Source organism: Dromiciops gliroides, chromosome 2 (assembly GCF_019393635.1).
Source record: "Dromiciops gliroides isolate mDroGli1 chromosome 2, mDroGli1.pri, whole genome shotgun sequence".
Classification (NCBI taxonomy): domain Eukaryota; kingdom Metazoa; phylum Chordata; class Mammalia; order Microbiotheria; family Microbiotheriidae; genus Dromiciops; species Dromiciops gliroides.
In genome coordinates, this window is record NC_057862.1 from 431,397,359 (window position 1) to 431,425,347 (window position 27,989).

Sequence of the window (27,989 nt, forward strand, 5' to 3'; positions counted from 1 at the left end):
AATCCTTCTGGACACTACGGTTTAGATTCAGCTAGAGTACTGCAGAAACCTCTACTGACTCTCTCTTAAAACAGTTGTTTGTTCTGTGCTTCTTTCTTCAGGAAGAGACGCCTCTGTTCCTTGCAGCCAGAGAAGGCAGTTATGAGACTGCCAAAGTTCTGCTGGACCACTTTGCAAACCGGGACATAACTGACCACATGGATCGGCTACCCCGAGATATTGCTCAGGAGCGGATGCACCATGACATTGTGCGGCTTCTTGATGAGTACAATTTAGTGCGCAGCCCGCCTCTGCACAATGGGCCACTGGGTGCACCCACCTTGTCTCCTCCACTCTGCTCTCCTAACAGTTACATTGGCAATCTGAAGCCAGCTGTCCAGGGTAAGAAGGCCCGAAAACCCAGCACCAAGGGACTCAGTTGTAATGGCAAGGATGCCAAAGACATCAAGGCGCGTAGAAAAAAGTCTCAAGATGGGAAAGGCTGCCTTTTGGACAGTTCCAGCGTGCTGTCCCCTGTTGACTCTCTTGAGTCACCCCATGGCTATCTGTCAGATGTGGCATCTCCACCACTAATGACTTCCCCTTTCCAGCAATCCCCATCCATGCCCCTGAACCACTTACCTGGCATGCCTGATGCCCATCTAAGCATCAACCACCTGAACATGGCTGGGAAGCAGGAGATGGCTGCACTGGGCAGTGCCAACCGCTTGGGCTTTGATGGGGTGCCTCCCCGCCTGTCCCACCTTCCTGTTGCTTCTAGTCCCAGCTCAGTAATGAATACCGGGTCTATGAATTTTGCAGTCGGTGGAGCAGCCAGCCTGAATGGGCAATGTGAATGGCTTTCACGCCTCCAGAATGGGATGGTCCAAAACCAATATAATCCCCTGAGAGGAAACATCCCAGCAGGGCCTCTGAATCCACCTGCCCAGAGCCTCCAGCACAACATCCTGGGGCCCCTCCACAATGGCCTTTCTTCTACTACCCTATCCCAGATGATGAGCTACCAGGGTATGCCTAACACACGGCTGGCCACTCAGCCCCACATGATGCAGGCCCAACAGTTACAGCAGATGCAACCACAACAAAACTTACAGCAGCAGCAAAACTTGCAGCAGCAGCAGCAACAACAAAACTTACAGCAGCAGCAACAGCAGCAGCAGCACAACACAGGCTCCACCACAACTGGCCACATTGGCCAGAGTTTCCTTGGCAGTGAATTGAATCAACAAGATGTACAACAGCTAGGGAGCAGTAGCATGGCTGTCCACACCATCCTGCCACAGGAGACCCAGATCCTACCAACAACCCTGCCAACTTCCCTGTCTCAGCCCATGACCACTACACAGTTCTTGACACCACCATCTCAACACAGTTACTCTTCCCCCATGGACAACACACCCAGTCATCAGCTTCAAGTACCTGATCATCCTTTCTTGACCCCATCCCCAGAATCGCCAGATCAGTGGTCTAGCTCTTCTCCACATTCCAACATCTCCGACTGGTCAGAGGGCATATCAAGCCCACCTACAAGTATGCAGTCACAGATAGCACACATTCCAGATGCTTTTAAGTGAACACATGGTGTCTAACCACAAAACTGGAGACATCTGGAAATGCTATAAGGATGCTGTGACTTGACTGAAGGATTCCTTTTTCTTTTCTTTTTTTATATGTTTTTATACAGAATTAAGAAATTTTTAATTTTTTTTAGTATTTATTTATGTACTTTTGTTTTACATGAAAACACTGTCTTTTTTATTTATATGTTCTATGTAGGGCTCAAAGGAAAAAGTCTGTTTTGAGACAAAACTAGTTGTTTAGAAAAATGATTTTCTTTAATATGATAATTTTTTGTGCATTTATAAAGATAAGCAAAGATTCATGATTTAGAAGTTGCATTTATTTATTGATAATCTTTCCAAATCTGGAGATAATTGATGGGGAAGGGGGGAGAAGGGAAAGAGTTCTTTTTAAACCAGCTATGCAGAAAAGTTCCAAAAGTTCTATGGGCCTGCAGAGTTTTTCCCTGGCCCCATCCCACACCAGTACCACCCATTGCCTTATTTATCTTCCTCCCAGTGTAGTATCAATGGAAAGCCCAAGCGGTTGTCTCTGAAAGCAGAAGTTGCAAAATGTAAATTTTCAAGAAAACCTAAAAGAAAAGAAAAAAATGGAAAGAGACTTTAAGGTCTTTAGTAGAAGTCCTTTATTAATTTGCATATCTGGCTTTAATATGAATTCAAGGTATCTTAAAATGGAATGATTTTTTGAAATGTACTTAAAATGTTTCCTTGGGCATGCTCAGGGTACATTTTATGGTACCAATCATGAATCTTTGTTTACAATTTCAGTGTTATGTAGTTTTCACATTCTTGTTCTTTCAAAAAAAAGTTTTGGGTTTTGTTTTTGTTTTTATTTAAACATTGATATGAGCAATCAGGCCTTTAGACCTGTGCTCATTATTAAGCTAAGAGAATTGATACTTTAGATGCCAACTGTTCAGAAAAAGAAAGAAAGAAAACAGGACCGTGCATGGCATCAAAAAAGGAAAAGAAACACCTAAATGAGCAAGTTCTGGGATTGAGGTTTGGTATATATACCACACCTTGATTTTCTGTTCCTATTTTTTTAGGAAGTTTTCCAGGACACTTTACCTGTATAAATGTTTTTTGGTGTTTTTTGGTTTTTTTTTTTTTTAAACAAATTCATTATTACCGGTCCAGGTTGTGTGCTTCAGTCCTACCCAGACATCTCTTTCAGCCTTGGGATGTGGGATGTTTGTGGTAAGTTGAAGTTGTATCTGGTTTGGGGTATGCATTGAAGCCTATAGTCCTAAGGACTAGAAGAGTGAGTAGGAAATGCAGCTTAGGACTTGGGTAATGAAGTTGTTTTAAATATAATGTTGGCCATTGGACTCTCTCCATTCAGAGTGGTGTATCTCGGTTATGAGGTGACACATACTTGAGCATGAGGAGAGGCAAAAAGAACAACCTTGTAATCTAACGTATAAGCCTATGGCAATTTAAATGTTTGTAAATAAATTTTAAAAAAGGTGGATTTTGTTTCAAAAATCTAAATGGACAAATATTTCATGCCAATTAGAGATGTCAGAATATTGCTCCACCTGCAACTGAAGAATCGCCTGCCTATGCAGGAATATATTGTTTGTTAACCAAGAAAAGAACTCTCCTGTATTGTGAATATCAGGCCAAATTTGATGGCCAATTTTTCAAGCAGTAATGTTGTGGCATCCCTAATGTGCATGACTAAACATCATATGATGTTGATTCTTTTCATGTTTTATAAACTAGACAGTAGTTTACAGAAGAAAAGAAACCTTTTAATAAAGTTGTCTACATGCAAAATTGTAGATTGCAAAAAATTATGTACTTTTTGTTTTTGTTAACTGATTTGCAATAAATGATTCTGTCATCTAGATTTTACTAAATCTGGGTATGGTGATTGGTTCTCTCCACCACCACCCCCCACCCTTGCCTTTTTTTTTTTAAATATTGTGAAGCAATGAGCAGAATTCTCTTCCAGATACAGATGGCTGAGGGCCAATGGGAATCTTCTGAAGTTGGAGCCATGAAACTGCTTTCCCAAGTCAGGGAAGATTGGAGTAGAGAAGGGAGTTTTGGGTGTCTGCTTTCTCCAGAAATTTTGGGAAATTTCAGAATGAATTAGAATGTGTATCTAGAGACTCAGTCAGTCATGGTGTTCAGGAAACCAGAAGTGGTCTGCTTTAAGCAAGGTCCATACTGCTATGGGGCGGGGGGGGGGGGGGGGGGGGGGGGCGGCACAGCAATGAGAGTTAAGTGACTTGACCAAGGTCACATGGCTAGAAAGTGTCAAGGTATCTGAGGCAGGATTTAAACTCAGGTTCTCCTGAATCCAGGGCTGGTGTTTTATTCACTGCACCACCTAGCTGCCCCCATACTGCTATTTTGAGACTTCATAGAGTCAAGTCAGCATAGACTATTGAGGTATAATTAGGCTATTAGCTTTGTTCAGTTTGTGTCTCACCAAAATGTTATTCAAATACAGCTACCTCCAGGAAGATTTCTCTAATCACTTCCCTCCACCACCCCCAAGTGACTTTTCCCTTCCTTACTAGGGATGGCCCTTTGCATTTCTCTTAGGGAATTTTTCAATTCTTCTATGTATAATGTAACTACTTATTCATTATTCTATCATTCTCCATTGAATTTTAAGGTTCTTCAGAATAGTCAGATCTTGCTCATCTATATCCCCTGCACAATCATAGGGCAAGAAAAAACATGCCAACCATCCTGCCTCCAGCTGAAAGAGGAGAAACTCCATCACTGAGTATGAGACTTCTCCTTTCCAGGGAAGAGGAGAAAGGCCATCCTATTAATAAGCGTCCAGCCTGATCATTTGCTTTGGGGAAAGGGGAGTAGCACATTCCTTCAGCTCCAAGCACATTTGTCCCCTCACCTGAACTGCCTAAGGCTGTCAGAGTACTCTACCTTGAGACAAAACCCTTATGAATCTACCTAAATTCATTCCCGAATGATGAAAAAATTATACACAATCATACCTTCCTCAACCCAGTGATTCTGAACCTGTAACAATCATAGAAACCCCTATTCCTGACCCCAATACCTGATGTTATTCCATTCCCCTCAATCAAACCTTACTCCACCTGATCCCCCTATGTCACACTCTAAAGCTATCCACTGCTTCCCTTGAGCCCTCAGGAATGCCTGCTCCATCCATAGGCAGCAAACTTGCCTTCATCTTGAATCTTTTCCTTTCCCACTCCCCTCATCTTCTGGTTCTCATTGAGACCTAACTCCCTTCTGATGACTGTGAAAAAATAATGGATTTGGCAGATGCCCAGGGGCCCCACCTGAAGATCTGAAAATTGATTTGGAATTGATTGAATTGGGTGAGACTTATTGAGAACCTACTTAAGACTGATTAAATCGAGACCACACCTGACTGGCCCTGAGTGGGGTGTTGTTCTCAGAGGCTATGGACTAGGACATCAACAAGAGACCACACTCAACCAATCAGCTTGAAGGACCTCCCCTTCCAGGGGAGGGGGACAGAAAGTAAGAAGTGAGGCTGGCTTCTTGGCTCTGGTCTTTTTTCATTCCAGAACCTTGGGTTGGTGGCAGAAAGGAAAGGACAAGAAGTAGGTCATTCTGAACCCTAAGGGAGATAGGCTTTTCTCTTTCTGTACTTTCTGTACTCCACGTGTTCTCTCTTGACTCTAATAAATGCTTAATGCCAAAAACTGGTGCTCACGTTTCTAGCTTATAAGTAAACCATAGAAGAAAAAAAAAGTAAACCTTAGCTAGTTCTCCCCACATACTGGGGGTAGAAACAAGGCAACCAGACATTAGATTTTATTTTTATTTATTTATTTAATTTTTTTTTTGGTGGGGCAATGGGGGTTAAGTGACTTGCCCAGGGTTACACAGCTAGTAAATGTCAAGTGTCTGAGGCCAGATTTGAACTCAGGTCCTCCTGAATCCAGGGCCAGTGCTCTATCCACTGTGCCACCTGGCTGCCCCCCCACACACACACACACATTAGATTTTAAACATCTCAACAGCTTTCCTATCCTCCCTTCCCAACATTGGCTTCACCTTCACTCATGATTCATTGGTGAAGGTGGGATAGTTTGACCACTTCTTGCTCCCCATTGCTACTTCTAGGTTCTCCCTCTACCACTATCACTCAGTAACCTCTCCTTTCAAGTTCATTCAATCTGTATCTACCACCCAATCAAAATTCTCATACCTCTTGTCTACTACCTTCTAGAACATTCTCCTTTCCTCAGTGAGTTCGATACCTGGCTCATAGTCTTTCTTCCTCAATTCCTATGCTAATACTAGTAGACTTCAACATACATACTGATATCCCCCCAAACACCCTAACCTCATATACCCCAGTTTCTTCATTTCACATAAACTCATCCACCCCACCTCACCTCCTATTCCACCCCACCTCAGTCACACACAAATATGGCTATAATCTTGATCTTACCCTCCATCACAAATGAAGCACTTCAATATTCATGAATGACAAAAGTTCCCTTATCTGATCCCAATCTATTAATGTACCTTTCAAATCTTGTTCTTCATCCACATCAGGACCTCCAATCCTTCAGTCCCTCAGTTCTTTCTCAGACTATTACCACTGCACTAGCAACATTCTCCTCCCTCCCCTATTTTGACCCCCTGAGTAACTCCACTTTTCCTCTTGCACTGTCCTTTACCCCCTTATCTTATTGCCCATCTTGCCCTGCTAAGCTTCCGCTTCGAATCACTCCACCATTTGCTGTCTTGACTCCTACACAGGTGCTGTTGAAGGAGGCTAGAGAAAAACATGAAACTGTCCTGACTGGGTCCACTGCAAATTTACATTATGTAAGTTCAACTGGTATCTCACTATGGTAGGTACATCTCACTAATTAACTCAGCATTTCACTTACCAGAGTGGTCGTTCCAAATGTTTTCATCCCTCCTCAATCCTCCTGTGGCCGCTCCTAGAGTGGAAGACAAAATATGAGTGCCTCGTATTATATTTTTTTTTTGGTGAGGCAATTGGGGTTAAATGACTTGCCCAGAGTCACACAGTGGTAAGAGGGCGGATTTGAATTCAGGTACTCCTGACTCCAGGGCAAGTGCCCTATTCACTGCGCCACCTAGCTGCCCTGCCTCATTATATTGGGAAAAAAAATTGATCCTTTGTCAAGAGGTCCCTCTTCTCACCTCACATCAACCAGATGTCTTCTGCCACTCCACACATCTCACACATTGCATTATGTGACCCTTCTCCTTGCTAAGGCAAACCCCTCCATTTGCAAAAATGATTCCATTCTGTCTCATCTTCAACAGATAGACCACTTTGTCATCTCTATTCTCACTTATCTTCAATTGCTCCCTGTCTACTGCATGCTTGCCCACTTCCTGCAAACATGCCCACATCTACCCCATTCTCAAAAAAACCTTCCCTTGATCCCATCCATCTCTCCTCTAGCTATCCTATATCTCTTCTCCCTTTTGTGGCTAAATGTCTTTAGGGGGCCTCTTCCTCTCTCAACTCTAGAGTGTGGCTTCTGATCTCATTATTCAGCCAGAACTACTATCTCCAAAGCTGATAATAATAATCTCTTAATTGCCAAGTCTTTTTTTTTTTTTTTTTTTGGTGAGGCAATTGGGGCTAAGCAACTTGCCCAGGGTCACACAGCTAGTAAGTGTCAAGTGTCTGAGGCCCGGATTTGAACTCAGATGCTCCTGAATCCAGGGCCAGTGCTCTATCCACTGCACCACCTAGCTGCCCCCCATAGCTTTTTCTGTCTTTTTTTTTTTTTTTTGGTCTTTTCTTTTTAATAGCTTTTTCTGTCTCAAACTTCTTGACCCCTCTGCAGCCTTTGGCACTGTTGATCATCCTTTTCTTGATATTCTCTTCTGGCTTTCCTCCTACCTCACCCTTTTCAGTTTCCATTGCTGGATCTTCATCTAGGTCATATCTGTTAAAGGCGGGTATCCCATAAGACTCTGTCCTGGGTTATCTCTCTTCGGTATGTATTCTTTCTTTTGGTGATGGCATCAACTCCCATGGATTTAATGATCATCTACAAGCTGATTGATTCTCAAACCCATTTTACTTAACTTATCTGCTGATCTCCAGTCTCACATCTCCAACTGCTTATGGGTCATCTCAAACTGGATGTCCTGTAGACATCTTAAACCGAGCTCATCTTCCTAACTTCCTTATTAATGTTAGTGGTACCACCACCCTCCTTCCTATGTGTCATCTTTTACTCCTAATTATCTTTGCTCCAGTCCCCAAAGAAGTGATAAACCTCTTTGCCAGCACCAATTTGTACCCATAATTCACATTCATTTCCAACATGCAGCTTGTCCCTTCATTTATTCTCTAATCTCTAATCACACTTTTAAAAAAGTAGCAAACATTTTTATTTATAGTTTGGGGTTCCAATTTTTATCACTCCCTCCTTCCCTCCCCTCCCCCCTCTCTGAGGTGGCAAACAATCAGGTATTGGTTATCCATGTATGATTATGTAAAACATTACCATAAGTCATTTTGTATAAGAAAACTTGATTAAAAGAAAAAAATGAAAGAAAGTGAAAAATAGCATGCTTCAGTCTGTGTTCCATCAATATCAGTTCTTTCTTTGGAGGTGGATAGTATGTTTCACCAATAGTCCTTTGGGATTGTCTTGGATCATTGTATTGTTGAGAATAGTTAAGTCTTTCACAGTTCTTCATCAAACAATATTGCTGTCTCTGTGCACAAGGTTCTCTTGGTTCTCTTGATTCTGCTCACTTCACTATACATCAGTTCATACAAGTATTTCCAGGCCTTTCTGAAATCATCCTGCTTGTCATTTCTCATAGCACAATAATATTTCATCACAATCATATACCATGGCTTGTTTAGCCATTCCCCAATTGATGGGCATTCCTTTGATTTCCAATTCTTAGCCACTTCAAAAAGAGCTGCTATAAATATTTTTGTACAAATAGGTCTTTGCCACCACAAAGAGAGCTGCTATGTTTTTGTATATATAGGTCCTTTTCCTTTTCTTTTGATCTTTTTGGGATACAGACTTAGTAGTGGTATTGCTGGGTCAAAGTATATGCATAATTTTATAAATCTTTGGGCATATTTCCAACTTGTTTTCTAGAATGACTGGATCAGTTCACAACTTCACCAACAGCGTGTTAGTATTCCCATTATTTTTGCATCCTCTCCAAGCATTTATTTTCTTTTTCTGTCATGTTAGCCAATCTAATAAGTATGAAATGTTGCCAGTTATTTTAATTTGTGTTTCTCTAATCAATAGTAATTTAGATCATTTTTTCATATGACTATAGATACCTTTAATTTCTTCTTAAAATGCCCTTTCATATCCTTTGATTTATCAACTGGGGAATGGTATTTATTTTTTTTTTGTATAATTTTTTTAATTTAGAATTTTCCCCAAGTTACATGTAAAAACAAATTTGTTTTCACAATGATTTTTTAAAACTTTGTGTTCCAAATTTTCTTCCTCCCTCTTTTGTCAACCCTCCTTAAGAAATCAAGTAATTCAATATGTCATACATGTGTAGTCATGTAAAACATCTTCATATTAGTCATGTTGTAGAAGAAAATAGTCAAAATAACTTTAGAAAGAGGAACTAACAAATAAAATTATACTTCAATCTGTATTCAGACACCATCAGTTCTTTCTCTGTTGATCATTTGCATTTTTCATACGTCCTTCTGATAGCATCCTGCTCATCATTTCTTTCACAGTTACTATTGCTAACTGTATTACCCTCCATCCTCTTCCCTCCCTTGATATTTACTCTATTTTCTATCTTCTTTCACCCTGTCCCTCCTTGAAAGTGTTTTCCTTTTTACTGCCCCCTCCCCCAATCTTCCCTCCCTTCCTTCATCTCTCCCTCACTTATCCCCTTTCCCTCCCACTTTTCTTCAGGGAAAAATAGGTTACTATATCCACTTGAACATGTGTATGTTCTGGGTCTGGAGGCGTGGCCTGTCTGGGGCTGGATCTGTGCCACACTGAGCTCCTCTCTCAGCCCAAACAGCAGATGATCCCAGTCACCTAATTAAGCTGTCTTTGGCTTGAAAATAGTCTCACTCTGTCCTTTTGTGGATTATGTTGCTCCAGAAGTTGTTTTATGGCATTATTTTTGCAGGTATGTGGATGTATTTGTCGGGAGCACAGAGAATCAAAGCCTTTCCTCCACCATATTGGCTCTGCACCCATAGCATTTATTTATTTAATTTTTTTTGGTGAGGCAATTGGGGTTAAGTGACTTGCCCAGGGTCACATAGCTAGTGTCAAGTGTCTGAGGCTGGATTTGAACTCAGGTCCTCCTGACTCCAGAGTCAGTGCTCTATCCACTGTGCCACCTAGCTGCCCCCATAGCATTTATTTTTACAAATTTGACTCAGTTCTCTATATATTTGAGAAATGAGGCTTTTATCTGAGAAACTTGCTATAAAAATCTCTCCTCCTTGGATTATCCCCCCCCCCATTTTCTTCTTTCCTTCTAATCTTAGCTATATTGGTTTTGTTTGTGTAAAGCCTTATTAATTTAATGTAATCAAAATTATCCATTTTACATCCTGTAATGCTCTTTATATCTTGTTTGGTCATAAATAGATCGATGGGTAAACTATTCCACGCTCCTTTAATTTGCCTGTATAAATCATGTCCACATTTTGACCTTATATTGGTATTTGACGTGACATGCTGATCTATACCTGTTTTTTGCCAAACTGTTTTCCAGTTTACCCAACAATTTTGGTCAAATAGTGAATTCTTGTCCTAAAAATTTGGATCTTTGCATTTATCAAACACTAGATTACTAAAGTTATCTATTACTATACATTGTTTATTAAATCCATTACACTGATCCACCGTTCTATTTCTTAGCCAGTATCAGATTGTTTTGATGATTACCACTTTGTAATGTAGTTTGAAATCTGATATTGCTAAGCCCACCTTCCTTCATGTTGTTTTTTAAAAAATCAATCCCCTTGGTATTTGTCACATTTTAGGAAGAGACATTGTGAAGCTGGAGAGTATCAAGTGAGGCAACCAGGATTGTGAAAAGCCTCAAGATCTTGACTCATATTTGGATTGGTTGAAAGTAGTAGGGATGTTGGACAGCTAGGTGGTACAGTGGATAAAACACCAGCCCTGGATTCAGGTGGACCTGAGTTCAAATCCAGCCTCAGACACTTGACACTTACCAGCTGTGTGACTCTGGGCAAGTCACTTAACCCTCATTGCCCCACAAAAAGAAAAACAAAAAGAAAGCATAGGGATGTTTAGTTTGAAGAAAAGAAGACTTCAAGTATTTGAAGGCCAGTCATTGGCCCCAGAACTAGAAGGAATAGAAAGAAAATACAAAGAGACTGAAGTTTGATGCAAAGAAAAATTTTCCCACCACTAGAGCTATCTAAATGTATAATCTGTTTCCTCAGGTTGGTAATGGATTCCGCCTACCTATAGATATTCAAGCAACTACTCTATGGCCACTTTGGTGATTATGCCCTAGAAGGGATTCTTGGTCCTGTGGGTTGGATTAAATGGACTCAGATGTCCCTTCCAACTTCTGGATTTGAAGAAGCAGCCTGGGTCAGTCACATCCGCTCAAGGGACACTGAGATAAAGGAAGTGGTTGTGATTCTAGACACTTTTCAGGGAACACCTCTCAGAAGGAAAGATAAAAGGCTTTAGAAAAGTGATTTTTCACTGGATCCAATCCAAGCTTTCATCACATTCTGTTTCCTCACCCAGGAAGTAAGATCATCCCCAGGAGAACAGGGATTCTCATTCTAATTTCAGAATGGAAGGTATTTATTATGGCAAAATTACATAAAGACCTGGGCTTACCTCTCTCCCTCCTCCCTGATCTCCCATCTAATATTTTCCCCCTTTTGTTTTCAAAGAGGATTTCTCTTTCAAATCCTTTGCAAAACATTCACTTGACCACCGAGATAACTTTTCATGAACTCTCTTTTCCACACTATTAGTATAGCTTTGGCCAAACTGTTCTCTCAGCTCCTGAAATTGCCTTGAATTCTCCTACTTTCATGTCTTTGCTCAAACTGTTGTTCCCTAAAGTCAGGAGTGGCCTAACTTTCCCTCCTCTGTCTGTTAAATTTCTACCAATCCTTTAAAATACAACTGAAAAATACCTTGATGAAGCCTCCCTCCTCTGTCACAACCCTGACAATTAATGTAGTACCTTGTTTTGTACCTCTCTGATGCCTTTACCATGTAATTTTGTATGTAACCATTACCATATTTGTCTTTTGGGGGATTTTGTTGTTGTTTTTATATTCTTTTGGTATATTTTTGTTTGATATTCTTTTCTCTTGTGTGTGCCTTATCCTGTGATATTAAACTGAATTCTTTAAAGAGAAGGATGTGGTCTTACCTAACTTTAAAGTATTTTCAAAGCTGACTTAAAAACTTGTGGATGTTCAGCATTGTAGTGATGATGTGAGTTGGAAAAGCAGTGTTTTGGAGGGTCTCAGATTCCTTTAAAGCTCACAGACTTTCATCCTCTATTTCTAAAAACAGTGTTATTAGCAACAGATATGTTCACACCCTTCCCAATCTATTTTAGGAGATCAAAATATACTAGCTGGTTCTAATCCCTGGTACACTTGGGCAAAAAGCCAGTTACTTAAAACAACAAAACAAAACTATAGGTGGATTTTCTTTCATAGATTGGTTGTGTTCCTGAAAATTGATGTGAGAATTTTTATAAATAAAATTGTGTTTTATGTGAATAAGTTGAACTTTCTATTTTAGAAATTTAGAAATTCTTTTGTAAAGGGGAAACTCACCTTCCCCCACCCCAATACACCATTTGTGAAAATCTGAATTTTTACACTTGAAGTTTGTCCAAAGGTCCAAAGAGACCTTTGCCTGGTTGTGTCAATAAAGCTAGTGGGGTTAGTTTTGTTTTTCTGCCTACATGTATTTTCAAGTCTGGACATTCTCCTTATTTCAACTTATATGATTTACTGCATTCTGTCCAGGGCTCTCTTCTCTTTTCTGTCTATACTATTTCATGTGGTGATCTCATTAGCCCCCATGGATTGAATTACTATCTTTATGTTAAGATTCTCAAATCTAACCTTTTCTTTTTTTTTTTTTTTTTGGGTGGAGCAATGAGGGTTAAGTGACTTGCCCAGGGTCACACAGCTAGTAAGTGTCAAGGGTCTGAGGCCCAATTTGAACTCAGGTTGTTAAGGGGGCTAAAGGTCCTCCTGAATCCAGGGCCAGTGCTTAATCTACTGTGCCACCTAGCTGCCCCCAGATCTAACTATCTTGCTCTAATCTCTGTATTGACCTACAATCGCACATCTCCAATTGGAGAGACGTCTCCAACTAGATGTCCAGTATTCATCTTAAACTCAACAGATCCAAAACTGAACTCATTGCCTTTTCCCCCTAAATCCTCCCCACTCCTGCCTTTCCTATTTCTCTAGAGGGTACCAGCACCCTCCCAGTCTCTCAAGCTCACATTTTAGGTATTATCCTCAACTCCTCACTATCGCTCACCTCCCCATATCCAATCTGTAGCCAAGGCCTTTTGATTTCAACTTCATAACATCTTTTGAATATGTTCCCTTCTCTCCTCTGATAATGCCACCACTCTGGTGGCAGGCCCTCTTTACCTTGTACCTGGACTACTGCCTTACTCTGTTGCTAAGTCTGCCTGCCTCAAGTCTCTCCCTACTCCAAAACACATCTGCTATTTAATTCCCAAAGTGATTTTTGAAAAGTACAGGTCTAGGGGCAGCTAGGTGGCACAGTAGATAGAGCACTGGCCCTGGAGTCAGGAGTACCTGAGTTCAAATCCGGCCTCAGACACTTAACACTTACTAGCTGTGTGACCCTGGGCAAGTCACTTAACCCCAATTGCCTCACTAAAAAAGAAAAAAAAAGAAAAAAAAGAAAAGTACAGGTCTAGCCATGTCATTTCCTAATTCATTGAACACTGGTGGCTCCCTATAGCCTCCAGGACCAAACACAAAATCTTCTAGTTGGCATTCAAAGCTCCAGGTTATGATAACCTAGCACCACCCCTTTTTCTCCCTTTCTAGACTTCTTATACTTTACTCCCTGGCACTTGGATCCAGTTATACTGTCTTCCTTACTGTTCCTCAAATAAGACACTCCATTTCTCAGCTCCAGACATTTTCGCAGGCTGACCCCCATGTCTGGAATGCTCTTCTCCCTTCTTATCTTTGCCTACTGGCTTCCCTAGCTTAGATCCAGCTACAATCTAACCTTCTATAGAAAGCATTTCCTAACCTCTCCTAATTTTGGTGTCTTCCCTCCCCTAATTATTTCCTCCTCCTCCTCCTCCTCCTCCTCCTCCTTCTCCTCCTCCTCCTCCTCCTTCTTCTTCTTCTTCTTCTTCTTCTTCTTCGCAGGGCAATTGGGGTTAAGTGACTTGCCCAGGGTCACACAGCCAGTAAGTGTCAAGTGTCTGAGGCCGGATTTGAACGCAGGTCCTCCTGAATCCAGGGCTGGTGCTCTATTCACTTCGCCACCTAGCTGTCCCTCTATTCATCCTTTATATAGCTTGTTTTATATATTTGTTTGCTTGTTGTCTTCCTTATTAGATTGTGAGTTCCTTGGGGACAGGGACAATCTTTTGCCTCTCTTTGTGTTTCCAGCACTTAGCACAGCACCTGAAACACAGTAGGCACTTAATAAATGTTTATTGACTGAATGACTGGCATTCCAGAATTACCCCCCCTCAAAAAAAACCCCTTTTTCCACTTTGCTAGGATTTTATTTAAAATTTCTGAATTTTTACAAAGCTCCTGATTCCACTTAACAAGTATTTATCTAATAGATGACAGGTCCTGTGATAGGTACTAGCAGAAACAAAATCAAAGATGAAAACAGACTCTGCCCTCCAGAAACTTTACTTTTTCCTAGGGCAGTTGCCTGGATAAGTAAATGTGAGAAAGTAAATACAAAGTAATTTTAAAAAATAATTTAATTGATATATTAACATTAACTAACTTTTATTTTATGTTTTCTTTTTTAAAAATAGTATTCTAAGGGGCAGCTAGGTGGCACAGTGGATAAAGCACTGACCCTGGATTCAGAAGGACCTCAGTTCAAATCTGACCTCAGACACTTGACATTTACTAGCTGTGTGACCCTGGGCAAGTCACTTAACCCTCATTGCCCCACCAAAAAAAAATAGTATTCAACTTTTTCCAATTACACGTAAAGACAATTTCTAATTTTTTTTTAATTTGACTTCCAAATTTTCTCCCTGCTTCCCTCCCCTCCTCTCTCTAAAACGATAGGCCATTTGATATAGGATATATATGTGCAAGCATATAAAACATATCTGATATTGGTGATGTTAATACAAAGTAATTTTGAAAAAGAAGTAACACTAACTACTGAAGGTGATCAAGACACAAACCAAGACTTGAAGGAAAGTAGGGGTTCTAAATAAGCTAAATAAGTGTTAGCTAAGAATGGATTACTAGAAGTTTGATGTCCAGAATGAGGAAGGTCAGAATCATACTATCATCTATCCATCTCAGAAAATAGCTAGAATATGGTATCTGTGCCAGGGTTGCTACATTTTAAGAGGAACATTGAGAAATATAGGACCCATGACTATATGTATATCCCAAAGAGTTTGTTAAAGACAGACAGGATTCATATGAATTAAAATATTTATAGCAGTACTTTTTATTGTAAAAACAGAATTGGGATCAAAGTGGGTAACCATAAGATGGAGAATGGTTAAATAAATTGGGGCACATGAATGTAAAATAACATTAATATACTCATAAGAAAAGACAGTTGAGGCAGCTAGGTGGGACAGGGGAGTAACAGCGTTAAACTTGGAGTCAATGAAAATTGATTTCAAATCCTGCCTTAAACCTGTCTAACCCAGGGGCAGGTAAGTGGCGCAGTGGATAACACACTGGCCCTGGATTCAGGAGGACCTGAGTTCAAATCTGGCCTCAGACACTTGACACTTACTAGCTGTGTGACCCTGGGCAAGTCACTTAACCCTCATTGCCCTGCAAACAATAAATAAATAAATGAATGAATGAATGAATGAATAAATAAATAAATAAGCCTGTCTAACCCTGGGCAAGTGACTGGACCTTTTTTTCTTTTTTTTCCTTGAACTTAATTAATTTAGAATTTCCCCCAAGTTACATGTAAAAAAACCCAATTTTTTTCAAATTGATTTTTTGAAACTTTGTATTCCAAATTTTCTCCTTCTCTCCCTCCCTCCTCAACTCTCCCTAAGAAATCAAGCAATTCAATATAAGTTATACATGTGCAGTCATGCAAAACATCTTCACATTAGTCACGTGGAAGAAAACAAAGTAACTTTAGAAAGAGGAACTAACAAATAAAATTATACTTCAATATATATTCAGATACCATCTGTTCTTTCTTTGCTGATGGTTTGTATTTTTCATATATCCTTCTGATAGAATACTGCTCATCATTTCTTTCACAATTATTATTGCTAACCGTATTGTTTTCCATCCTATTCCCTCCCCTTGATATTTACTCCATTTTCTATCTTCTTTCACCCTATCCCTCCTCAAAAGTGTTTTCTTTTTTACTGCCCCCTCCCTCAATCTGCCCTCCCCTCCTTCACCTCTTCCCCCTTATCACCTTCCCCTTCCACTTTCCCTCAGGGCAAAATATATTACTATATTCACTTGAGTGTGCATGTTACTCCCTCTTTGAACCAATTTTGATGAGAATAAGACTCACTCACTCCCCCTGTTCCTTCCCATTCTTCCCCTCCGCTCCACAAGCTTTTTCTTGTTTCTTTTATGTGAGCTACTTTACCACATTCCACCTCTCCTTTTCCCTTACTTCCAGTGCATTCCTCTTACCCCTTAACTTTATTTTAGAGATGTTATCATGGGTCAGCTAGGTGACACAGTGGACAAAGCACCAGTCCTGGACCTAGGAGGCCCCGAGCCCAAATCCAGACCTAGACATAAGCCACCCCACCCTGCCTGCCCCACAAAAGACAAGGATAAACAAAAAATAAATGCTTTACAGATATCATCCCTTCATATTCAATTCATACCTGTGCCCACTAAGTATATTCCTTTCAGCTTCCCTAATACTGAGAACGGACTGAGAAACTGACCCCAGGGTACCCTCTAAGAAATCCATGATTAATAATTATTTTCTCATGGAGTGAAATGAGCAGAACCAGGAGAACAATTTATATGATGACCACTATCATGTAAAGAAAAACAACTTGGGGGCAGCTAGGTGGCGCAGTGGATAGAGCACCGGCCCTGGAGTCAGGAGTACCTGAGTTCAAATCCGGCCTCAGACACTTAACAATTACTAGCTGTGTGATCCTGAGCAAGTCACTTAACCCCAATTGCCTTACTAAAAAAATAAAAAAATTTAAAAAGAAAAAAAGAAAAAAAAAAGGAAAAACAACTTGAAATGCTTTAGAACGTTGAACAATGCAGGGACCAATCATAACGTCAGAAGACTAATGGTGAAGCATGTTTCCTGTCTTATGGTACAACCATGATTATACCTAGAGGTGTTGAATGAAATATTAATCAATTAATCAACAAGTATTTTTTAAGCATTGACCATTTCCCAGGCACTGTGTTAAACACTGAGGACACAAGGAGAAAGAATGAAATAGTCCCTATTTACAGTGAATTTACATTCTCTTGGGGGAGACAAATACACATAGAAAGTACATAAAGCAAAAGTACATTGGTAAGTATATAAATATAAATATATACATAGTTAAATACAAGTTAGTTTGGGAAGAAGGATGCTAGCATTTGGAGGGATCAGAAAAGGCTTCAATGCAGAAGACGGTGCTTGAGCTGCATCTTAAAAGGAGGAGGTAGAGTCTATAAGACATAAATAAGAAAGGAGGATATTGTAGGCATCCTGGGGTGGCTGGTGCAGAGACACAGACGGGAGATGGAGTGTTGTGTGAGGAACAGAGAGAAAGCCAACCATGGCCAATGTATTGATTTGTTTTGCTTGACCATGTTTATTTGTCATATTTGTCATAGAGGGCTTCTATGGGAAGAGGTGTGATGAGGTCATGGGAAGTGACAGAAATTGAAGAAGAAATGAGGATTAATAAAACATTAAAAATATACAGAAGAAAACAAAAAGGTATTCCGAAGAAAACACAAGGCAATTTTGTTACTAACTTGTATACATATTTAAGAACAAAGTATATCATAGCAGTTCACAGTTTCATATCAATCTTATTTTGTTCTTTATATACTGGGATGTTTGTGATTGTTGATAATTAAGTTCATAAAAAATATTTTTAAAAAGATTAGTGGGGACAGCTAGGTGACGCAGTGGATAGAGCACCAGCCCTGGATTCAGGAGAACCTGAGTTCAAATCCAGCCTCAGACACTTGACATTTACTAGCTGGGTGACCCTGGGCAAGTCACTTAACCCCAACTGCCTCATCAAAAAAAAAAAAAAAAGATTAGTGAAGGGACTCAAAACCATGTCATAGAACATATTGAAAGAGGTTGAGATGTTTAGATTGAAGAGGATTTTAGAGGTAGCCAAGTGTTTTAACTGATGAAACTGTTCTTGATATCAAAAAGGCCTGAGTTCAAATTCTGCCTCAGATACTTAATAGCTGTTATGAACTTATGTTCATAAGTAGTATCCTAGTACCTAATAATTATCTTGAAATATATGATAGCAGGATTTGAGATTTAATGCTATTAGACACAATCAGGATTCAAACCTGGGACTTCTGACTCCAAGTTCTCTCCACTATACCATGCTTACTCTATTTCCTATGGGTATTACAGGGAGAGAGATTTCAGCTCCACAAGGGCTAAAAATCAGGACTACCTAGAAGCCTTTGCTCCTTAAGGAAGTCAGTTTCAGGTAGAGGCTACAGGGTCTGTCCCTGAGCAATGATAGGGGATACCTAAGTTGGAAGAAAGAATATATTTTCTCTTAAAGTCCCTTCTGTCTCCCAGTTCTATGACTAGGTTGAGGAGGAAGCAGCAGAGTTTTCTAGCTCACTGGGGCTAGAAGAATGCTCCTCAGTGCTGACAGCTCTGGCAGGGTTTTGCTTCTCCCTGCTGGAAGATCGATGCCGGTGCAGTCGTTTGTCTCTGATTAAGAGATGACTCTTTCTAATTCATGTTCATAACTCAGGGGAATTTCAGATACCAGAGCTGGAAGGAAACTTAAAAGTCATCTGGGTGTAATCCCTTATTTTTACATATGGGGAAACTAAGGTCCAGAAATGGGAAGTAAAATTCCTCAAGGTCACACAACTAAATACTAGCAGAACCAGGAAAGAGCCTTGGATTTGGGATTAAGGAGACCAGGGTTCAAATCTTTGCTCTGCCACTTCACTACTTGTGTAACCTTCTGTGAGGCACTTGGATCTACTCTGGGCTTCATCTTCCTCACCCATAACATAAGGGGGTTGGATTAGATGACCTCTAAAGGTACCTTCCCATTCTCTGTCTATGACTCATTATGTAGCTCTCCTATATTCCCTGCCCTATCCCAAGTCTGATTGAACCATATTCATTTTCTACTGTTTCCTGCCGAACGTCTCTGCTTCAATCTTTCTGCCACTCAATACATTGTCTCCTCTTGTTGTTTCACACCGGCCAGCCCTCCTCTTGGACTGTGTGCTAAAAGTGGCCTTTTCATGGGAGTCCCCAGTGCCAGGAGCAGTGTAGTGATAAGTCCTTCCTGATCCTGCCTCTTAGATCTCAACTCTTCAAGGCCCAGTTTAAGCCCCTTTCCTAGTTCTCTCCAGGGCTGGTGTTTTCTCTGCCCTTCAAATCATCTTCTATCTATCCACCTATAGGCACGTGAACTCTTCAGTGTAGGCATGTGCTGGTAAATGTCTAACAATGAGCGGGATCCATGATACCACTGCAAACTAGAGGGCAGGGATGGCTTCATTTTATCTTTGTATCCTCAGAGCTTAACACGTATTAGGGGCTTAATAAATATTCAGGGTGATTGAAAACTGACTGTTCACATATGTGTATGTCTTGTTTCCCCAAGTTTTTGATGGAAGGGATCATGCCTTAGGTGTATTTGAATGCCTCACAAAATCTAGGCAATAGAAGGTGGTCAAATATTTACTTAGTGTGCTTCTTTTATTTCTCCTTAACTAAACTACAATCTTTGCAAAGGGCAAAGGGTTGTCTCATTCTCCTGTCTGACATATCACTCATTATAACAAATATTTGTTGGGTTGAATTTTACTTGTAGTTTCCTCATTGGGCTCAATCTCTCAAGTCACACTCAAACTGACCAATAAATAGGATCTTGAGAGGGGCTACTGCTACCTTAGGTTTTGGGGGTCACTCTATGGGTAACTATTTCTTTTTTTTTTTTTTAGTGAGGCAATTGGGGTTAAGTGACTTGCCCAGGGGCACACAGCTAGTAAGTGTTAAGTGTCTGAGGCTGCATTTGAACTCAGGTCCTCCTGACTCCAAGGCCGATGCTCTATCCACTGCGCCACCTAGCTGCCCCTGGGTAACTACTTCTAACATAGTGTTTCATCAGCCCCTACCTGTGTGTTTCCTGTGGAACAATCAGTCAACTGACTCAATTACCTCTTTGAAAAGGTATTTATTTAAATGGTATAGTAAGAACAATCCTTACAAAGCATTCTCCCCTAAAACTTGGACATGTTCTCCCACTAAGACACCCAGAATCTGGTGAGGGACAGTGGGAACAAATTTAAAGTACAACTGAAGTGATAACATATATACATGTAGGGAACATAAGAAACTCTGGAATAGCAGGGCTGGGGTGTGCTTTCTTTAGGAATCCTCATGAAGGCCATGGTAGCATCAATACTGAATGGATAGCTCAGCTGGGCTTGCTTCTCACAGACTCAATCCACTGCCAGGAAGTGGCACTTGGCACTTGGCTGCTGGATTGGCTCCTCACAGGGTATAGCACCTCTTCTAGATATATTCGGGCTAGTAAGTTGCTTAGCTAACTATTCATAGGACATGGCTGCTGCCAGATTGGATCAGCCACATTGTTCAGTCACTGGGCCCGGCTCCTTAAAGGGTAAAACATCTGTGCAGGATGGGTACCACCCCACACCAGCCGGTCTTGAAGACAATCTTCTATGGGCAATGACAGTCTCTGCCACCTCCAATCTCAGGCTTTACTAGGTATTACTAGGCTCTTTCATCTGGGTTTTTCAGTTAGAATGATATTGTGCTTTTTTTCCCCCCCAGAAAGGGAAGAGACCCTTAGCCTTTGATGGGCAGAAGCTTCCTTAGCCTTTAAGAGTCTTGCCTTTGACTTTGGTCATTTCTCTAGCAAAAGATGGGAGAAGTACAAACTCTGTCTTCTGGGTTCAAAAACTGGGTTCCTTAGGTGATGAAGTTCATTCTAATTTATTTTGTGACCATCTCAGTACATTTCTCAAATTCTTCTCTCCCCCCCATTTCCCAAAATCTTTTTTTTTTTTGGCAGGGCAATGGGGGTTAAGTGACTTGCCCAGGCTCACACAGCTAGTAAGTGCCAAGTGTCTGAGGCTGGATTTGAACTCAGGTCCTCCTGAACCAAGGCTGGTGCTTTATCCACTGCACCACCTAGCTGCCCCCATTTCCCAAAATCTTAAGGCAAATGAATGACTGGGAACAAAAGTAAGGAGGCCATCAGTACCTGCTGCAAGTTCATAGACTTGCTGGCCTTTTCATATACAACTAAGTTATTCAAAACCTTAGAATCCCTTCCAAGATATAGAGTGCTTAATTTATAACCTGAAAGTGCCTCACCCCAACAGTTCATAGTTTGCCTTAACCTGTTACTAACTTCAATTTTCCTGAAGTCTAAATAGGGTACACATCATGAAAGAGGCTCTTTGTTTTTGTTAGTTTTTTAATACTTTGAAAATGATCATGAGAAGGAAAGCAAATCATCTGTCCTACCTGGGAACTCCCACTGAGAGCAGGCTTATGATTAGGGCTTCAGGTTAATTTATTGTTTCTGGCTATGGGTATGTACAAGTTACATCTAAATTCAGATTAGTGGGCAATCCATTACCTAAGGTTATAGAGAAAGGGAACTATCAACCAAAGCTATCATTTGAAAGTTAATTGTTTACCTAATTGAGGACACACCAAATCATTATCAGATCTTTGTCAGTTTTTTTGGGGGGACAAATATGTCATTAGTAATTGTTTATGAAATCTGGGGAACATGTGGCTATTGCTAAACAACACAATATGCTTCACTTATTGTGGAAAATGGGTTACATAACTATTTAGTCATAAAATGGAGAGTCTCATCCTAAGTTAACATACACATTCCCACTCCACCCTAGACTAGGTTCAGAGACCAAATAGGAAAATACAAGGTATCCCAAAAAATCTTAGTGAAATTTTAAGCTTTAGTAACTTAACTGCTGGAAACAGACTTTAGGGATAATAAGGAAGGAAATAAACACTTATTAATTGCCTGCTATGTGCCAGACACTCCACTAAAAGCTTTATAAATATCTCATTTGATCCTCACAACAATCCTGGAAGGTATTGTTAGGCCCATTTTACTGATGAGGAAACTGAGGTAAACAGAGGTCAAGTGAATTGCCCAAAGTCACACAGCTAGTATGTAACTACCTGGATTTGAACTCAGGTCTTCTTGACTCTAGGCCTAGCACTCTATACACTGTCCTCTCTAGTTGCCTCTAAATCTAGTCCAACTTCTTTCATTTACAAAGGAGAAACAATCTTAGTAAATAAATCTGATCTGTCCAAGGTCAGTAGTGTTGAATATCAAATATAGTTTCCATACCCATCCTCCTACAAGATAATAAACAGGTTGGAGACATCAATAATCTCTCTTTACAATTTGTTCACCCAGATCAGAAAAGGCTATTTCTGCTTCTCTTACCAGTGTGAGAATATTATTACCAGGCTCAGCGCTCCCGTCCTCTCAGACCTTCCTAAGGTCAATCCAGCATCTGGAACTTACCTCACAAAACTTTGTTCCCGCCAGAGAATCTGAACTCTGACCTCCGCACATTCTGTTCATGAACTGCCTTCAGGTCACATCAATCAGTGGACTTGAATGCTACCAGCCAATTAGCTTGGACCAGTGTGTGGGGACCGCCTCTTCTTCCTGACCCCCAGGGAGCTTCCACTCTCAGAGACACAGGAACTTTCTCTTGGTAGCATGGGTCTGCTAGGTGGAGGCAGCTTTTTCTCTTCTCTCTCCCGTAGATCTTAGCTAGGCTTTCCTATTCTTTCAGAGACACGTGTTCTCTCTTTGCTAACCTCTAAAATACTTTAATAAATGCTTAATGCCTAAACTGTTGTTGAAGTAAATCCTAGCTAGCTTTCCCCACACTGGGGACAGGAATAAGGTGACCACGCATTTAGTTTTACCCATCACACCAGAAGTAGGTACCTCACAGAATCCAGATCAGAGAATGGATAGGAAAAACATAATATCAGTTTAATATTTTGTCCTAAGAAGAAATATATAACACATGATCATGTGGAGACACCCCTCCTAAGAGTGAAGCCCAAAGACTCCCCATTTCAGAGGGTATATATGGTTGGGGGTTTTTGTCCACTGACTACAGGGCATTGTCAGTTTCAATACTATGATACAGGGGGGCAGCTAGTTGGTGCAGTGGATAAAGCACCAGCCCAGGATTCAGGAGGACCTGAGTTCAAATCCAGCCTCAGACACTTAACACTTACTAGCTGTGTGACCCTGGGCAAGTCACTTAACCCCCCATTGCCCCACCAAAAAAAAAAAAAAACCCAACAACAACAAAAAATCAATACTATGATACAGAAGCAAAAGCAGTTTAACAATTTCAGTTATAACAAGTATGGAGGAAATACGGAAGCATCATGATAAGATTACAGTATTCCAAAAAAAGAGTTTGGTAAGGATGAGTAAGTAGAGATGTCACCATAAGATAGGGACTTACTATCCTGAGGGAAAAGAAGTCACTAGATAGAGTCTTTTATCTGCTAGCTATCTGGGTTCGGTTTGGAGTTCGGTTGAAGGATATTTTACTCCTATTGATCCTATTAATCCAGGGTTTCATAAAAAATACTTTTGGATAATAAGGTACCTGCATCAAATTCAGTCGATCCATATACTCATATTAACAGTAGTAAATCGTAGAGCTGGATTTCAAACCCATTGCCTTTTGACACTAAATCTGGTGACCATGTTTTATTTTCCCCACACCCAGGATAAGGCATTGCATGGAGCAGTTCTTCTCTAAAATTATTATAGATTAGTTGAAAAGACCTTGCTGCCTGGGCAAGAATGAAGGGGAACATTAGGGAAGAAACTGGGTAAGTTTGGGGAGACCATTCAAACATGCTTCGCTTTCTTCAAATAATATAATTTGAATAAACAAATTGAACCCTTTGAATCTCTATGACTTTGATAATGGTCACCAAGTGGTGAGGGTTATTTTTCAAATTCTTCTCTATGGGGATGGTTATTATCTTGCATAACAACAATATGCTTGAAGTTCACTTGCCATGGTAATAGCTGGATGCCCCAGAACTTGTTTCTTTCAAAAGTAGTATTGATGCCTTTTGGTTTTACATCAATCATTTCCAAATATATCCCAGCCAGAACCTTCCCTTGAAATTCAATAAGCTTGTAAGCACCCACAAAGTGCTCAGGAAGGGGCAAAGTGCTAGGATACAAATTAGAAAGACAAGCCCCCCCCCCCAAGGGGCTTGCAATCTAATGAGAGAAGGCAACACACAAAAGGAGTCTGGAAGGAGGGCTGGGAACCAACACACCTTCTGGTTCCAACGAGCTGAAACTAAGCAAAGCAACAGATGCAAAGGGGAGTGATTTGAAGATCCAACTTCTGCTATCTATAAAAGAAGGCTTTGAAAAGAGTTTGGCAGAGGCAGCTAGGTGGTGCAGTAGATAAAGCACTGGCCCTGGATTCAGGAGAACCTGAGTTCAAATCCAGTCTCAGACACTTAACACTTACTAGCAAGTCACTTAACCCCAATTGCCTCACTTTAAAAAAATGAATGTTGGGGGCAGCTAGGTACCTGTCTTTTGCCTCTTTTTGTATCCTCAGCGATTATCCACTGCGCCACCTAGCTGCCCCTTGAAGTCATGATTATTTAAAGTTAAAAAAAAATCTCAACTTCTACATGGGTAGAGGACAATCAGTTGATCTCATTATTGGTAGCCATGGCAAACTGAAAGATTTTTTTTTTTGCATGTTTAAAAGGGTTTGGGGTTTTTTAAGGAATAAAGGAGAAGATATTCCAACTTAATAAACTGAGGGTTTTTTCTTTACAGCTTCTGTCCTTTGTCCCAAGTATCTTGACCACCAAGTCATATGGAGACACTTCGGTTATTGGTTTTATCTGGGTTCTCACTCCTCTCCCCCAAAAAGTCAGTCCCTGATGGCTTTCATTCCCACCCCTCTCACTCTGGATTCCATGGAGGAAACTGCAGGTCTTCTTTGGATAGCTCTCCCAGCTAGAAAAATAACTTGCTTTCATCCAAGCACGGGTTAACAGAGACCATATAGAATCAGGGCTGGGGTGGACCTTAGAAACTATTTAGTCCAAACCCCTTATTTTAAGACAGGGGAATCTGAGGCCCTTATAGGGGAAGTGATTTTTCAGAGGTTACACAGTAAATGAATTATCCAAGTTTCCTTTGGAGATCCTTCCAAACAATTAGTAAATCAACTAGAATTTATTATGCACCTATTAAGTGTCAGATGGTATAGTGTCTAGAGCACCATGCCTGGAGTTAGGAAGACCTGTATTGAAATCTAGCTTCAGACATTTACTAACTGTGTGACCCTGGACAGGTCACTTAACCTCTGTTTGCCAGTTTGTAGATCTGTAAAATAGAGCTAATAATGGCACCTACCTCCAGGGTTGTTGTAAGGATGAGATGAGACAATAATTGTAAAATACTTAGTACAATGCCTGGAGCCTAATACATGCTACATAAATTTGAGCTATCATTGTTACTGTTATTATTATTATTAAGCCTGGGGATACAAAGAAAGTAAACCTTCCAATTCCACCCCAAACACTCAAAAAACCCCAACCCAGTTCTGACTGTGTACAAAAGAGATATATAAGGATAAATTGGGGCAGTCTCAGATGGAAAGCACTAAGATTAAGGAGGACTGGGAAAGGCTGCTTGCAGAAGGTAAGATTTTAGCAGAGACTTGAAGGCAGACAGAAAATTTAGGAGGCAGAGATGAGGAGGGAGAAACTTCTGGGCAGCCAGTAAAAATGATCAGTGTCATGAGTGAGGAATAGCAAGGAGGTTGGTGTCAGTGTAGCATAGAGTACATAGAACAGGGTAAGTTGCAAAAAGATTGGGAGGGCTTTAAGAATCAAACAGGATTTTATATTTGAGCCTGGAAGAAATATGAAGTCACTTGAGTTTAGTGAATTCAGTGATGGAGGGAGAGGTCAGAGCTGTACTTTAGGAAGATAAATGTAACAGGTGAGTGAGAGAAAGTCTGAAGTTGGGAGAGACATGAGATAGGGAGACAAACCAGGAGGCTATTGCAATAGGAGATATTCTCATATGTACCTTGGGATGATCTGTAACCAGGTGGAAGGCCCCTTTCAAACTAAGAATTTTTTGATCTGTACAAAATCTTGAAGCTTTTACCAGTAAACGGTATTGATTTTCTACCTTTGTTTGCTACCTCCTGGTAAGGACTACAAGAAGACCTCTCTTTACATTGGCCCCTCTCCTTTCTGAACTTCTAGAGTACTTATGTTGCTCGGGCTACCTTGGGCCAGCACATCACATCTAATTGTTCCATGAGTGTTAGTTAGCCTTGTCTCTCTTGCAAGATTATAATCTTTTCTGAGCAGAAGTCTGAGATAGTGGAGAGAGCAGGCTGGGCAAGGAACAAAGATACTTGAGTTCAAGTGCAGCCACACTTACTAGCAGTTTGACTTTGGGCAAGCCCTAACACTCTGGGCCTTAGTTTCCCCATCTGTAAAGGGGAATAATAATACATTATCCATCTCACCCAAGTTGTGACAAAAGGCCTATTTATTTTCCATTTGTGTTTTCAGGGCACCTGGCTCAGAGTTAGACACCACCTTAACTGGTCAAATAATGACTTATTGAATGAAAGTGGAAAAGATTCCTTAATGTAAATGTTAACTTCCCAGAGATGACTGTTTGCTACATTAGATCTGTTTAAACTTTCCAAAAACAAATAAAAAACCCTGTTTAAGATCCCAACAAAGCAAAACAGCTCTGTTTGATCGCATTAATTCAAGGAGATGGGGGTAACAAATGACAAAACTATTTTTTTCACTTAATGTCTTATGACAGTCAAGTCTCTGAGTCATTTTTGCAATGTAAAAGGTGCTCTGACAATCCTCTAAAGAAAAAAAAAAAAAACTAAACAGCATTAGTAGCATGTGAGGTTTGGTGGGTGATGCAATCACCTACACAGGCCAAGCTTGCAAATCTGTTTCCTAAACTGAGACTCCAATAGTGAAATTATTATAGAGTCTCCCATACCTTTCTCAATCCCTATTTTCTGGACCATTGCACCTCTGAGGTCATCTAATCCAACACCCTCATTTTAGAGATGAGGTTACTGTGGCCTAGAGAGATTAAGGGACTTGATAAAGGTCACATGGTTTCATTAACTCTTAAGTCCAACATAAAGCAAAGGCAGACAGATGGCATCACTGTGATACTTTGTTTTGTTTTGCGGGGCAATGGGGGTTAAGTGACTTGCCCAGGGTCACACAGCTAGTAAGTGTCAAATGTCTGAGGCCGGATTTGAACTCAGGCACTCCTGAATCCAGGGCCTGTGCTATCTAGCCGCCCCCACACTGTGATACTTTGAAAGAAAGAACAGATTTTATTTTGATTGACTTTCACCTGTTTTGATTATCCCTCTTCTTGACCTCATCCTAGAGGCAAAGGAGGCATTGCATTTGGAGTCGGAAGGCCTGAGTTGAAATGCTGCCTCTGCTTACCTTTGTATCATTGGGCAAATCACTTAATTCAAATTTCTCAGTTTCCTCAACTGTAAAATAAGGATTTGGAGTAGATGGCTTTCGAGGTCTCTTATAGCTCCAGATCTATGATCCAAAGAATGTAAACTAGTTTCCCGAGAGTAGGATTCGAACTTGCGAGCTCAGGAAACACGAAGACAACTGTAACAAGCTAGCGTAAGGAAATAGAGTCCCGGCTTCCGAAACCTTCGGTTGTTATTGACTAGGACGCAGGATGTTCTGCGCATGTGTCAAAAATTCGGCCACCGTCTCCACCCCCTCCTACCCAAGTCAAGAAGTTCCACTGGTTTCGAAAAGAAAAAAAACAAAAACCGAATTATAGCGCACGCGCACTTAACCTTCCTCAGCTTCGGTAATCTCCGTAATTGACGGAAAT

At 40.6% G+C, this 27,989-nt stretch overlaps 1 protein-coding gene and 1 long non-coding RNA gene across 2 annotated transcripts in view; one reads left to right on the forward strand and one right to left on the reverse strand.

The window, feature by feature from the left end:
- NOTCH1 (notch receptor 1) overlaps positions 1-3,385 on the forward strand; it is an 80,478-nt gene extending 77,093 nt beyond the window's left edge. Inside the window, exon 34 of the mRNA XM_043985768.1 lies at positions 102-3,385. Within this exon, the coding sequence (XP_043841703.1) occupies positions 102-1,574 (1,473 nt within the window). The 3' untranslated portion in view covers positions 1,575-3,385. The remainder of the gene's footprint in view (positions 1-101) is intronic.
- LOC122741899 lies at positions 2,021-27,805 on the reverse strand. Its single transcript, XR_006354886.1, has 3 exons — positions 27,575-27,805; positions 6,467-6,520; positions 2,021-2,152 (listed from the first exon to the last, which is right to left on the reverse strand). It is a non-coding gene; the product is annotated as an uncharacterized LOC122741899 (long non-coding RNA).
- Between the last annotated feature and the right edge of the window lie 184 nt (positions 27,806-27,989).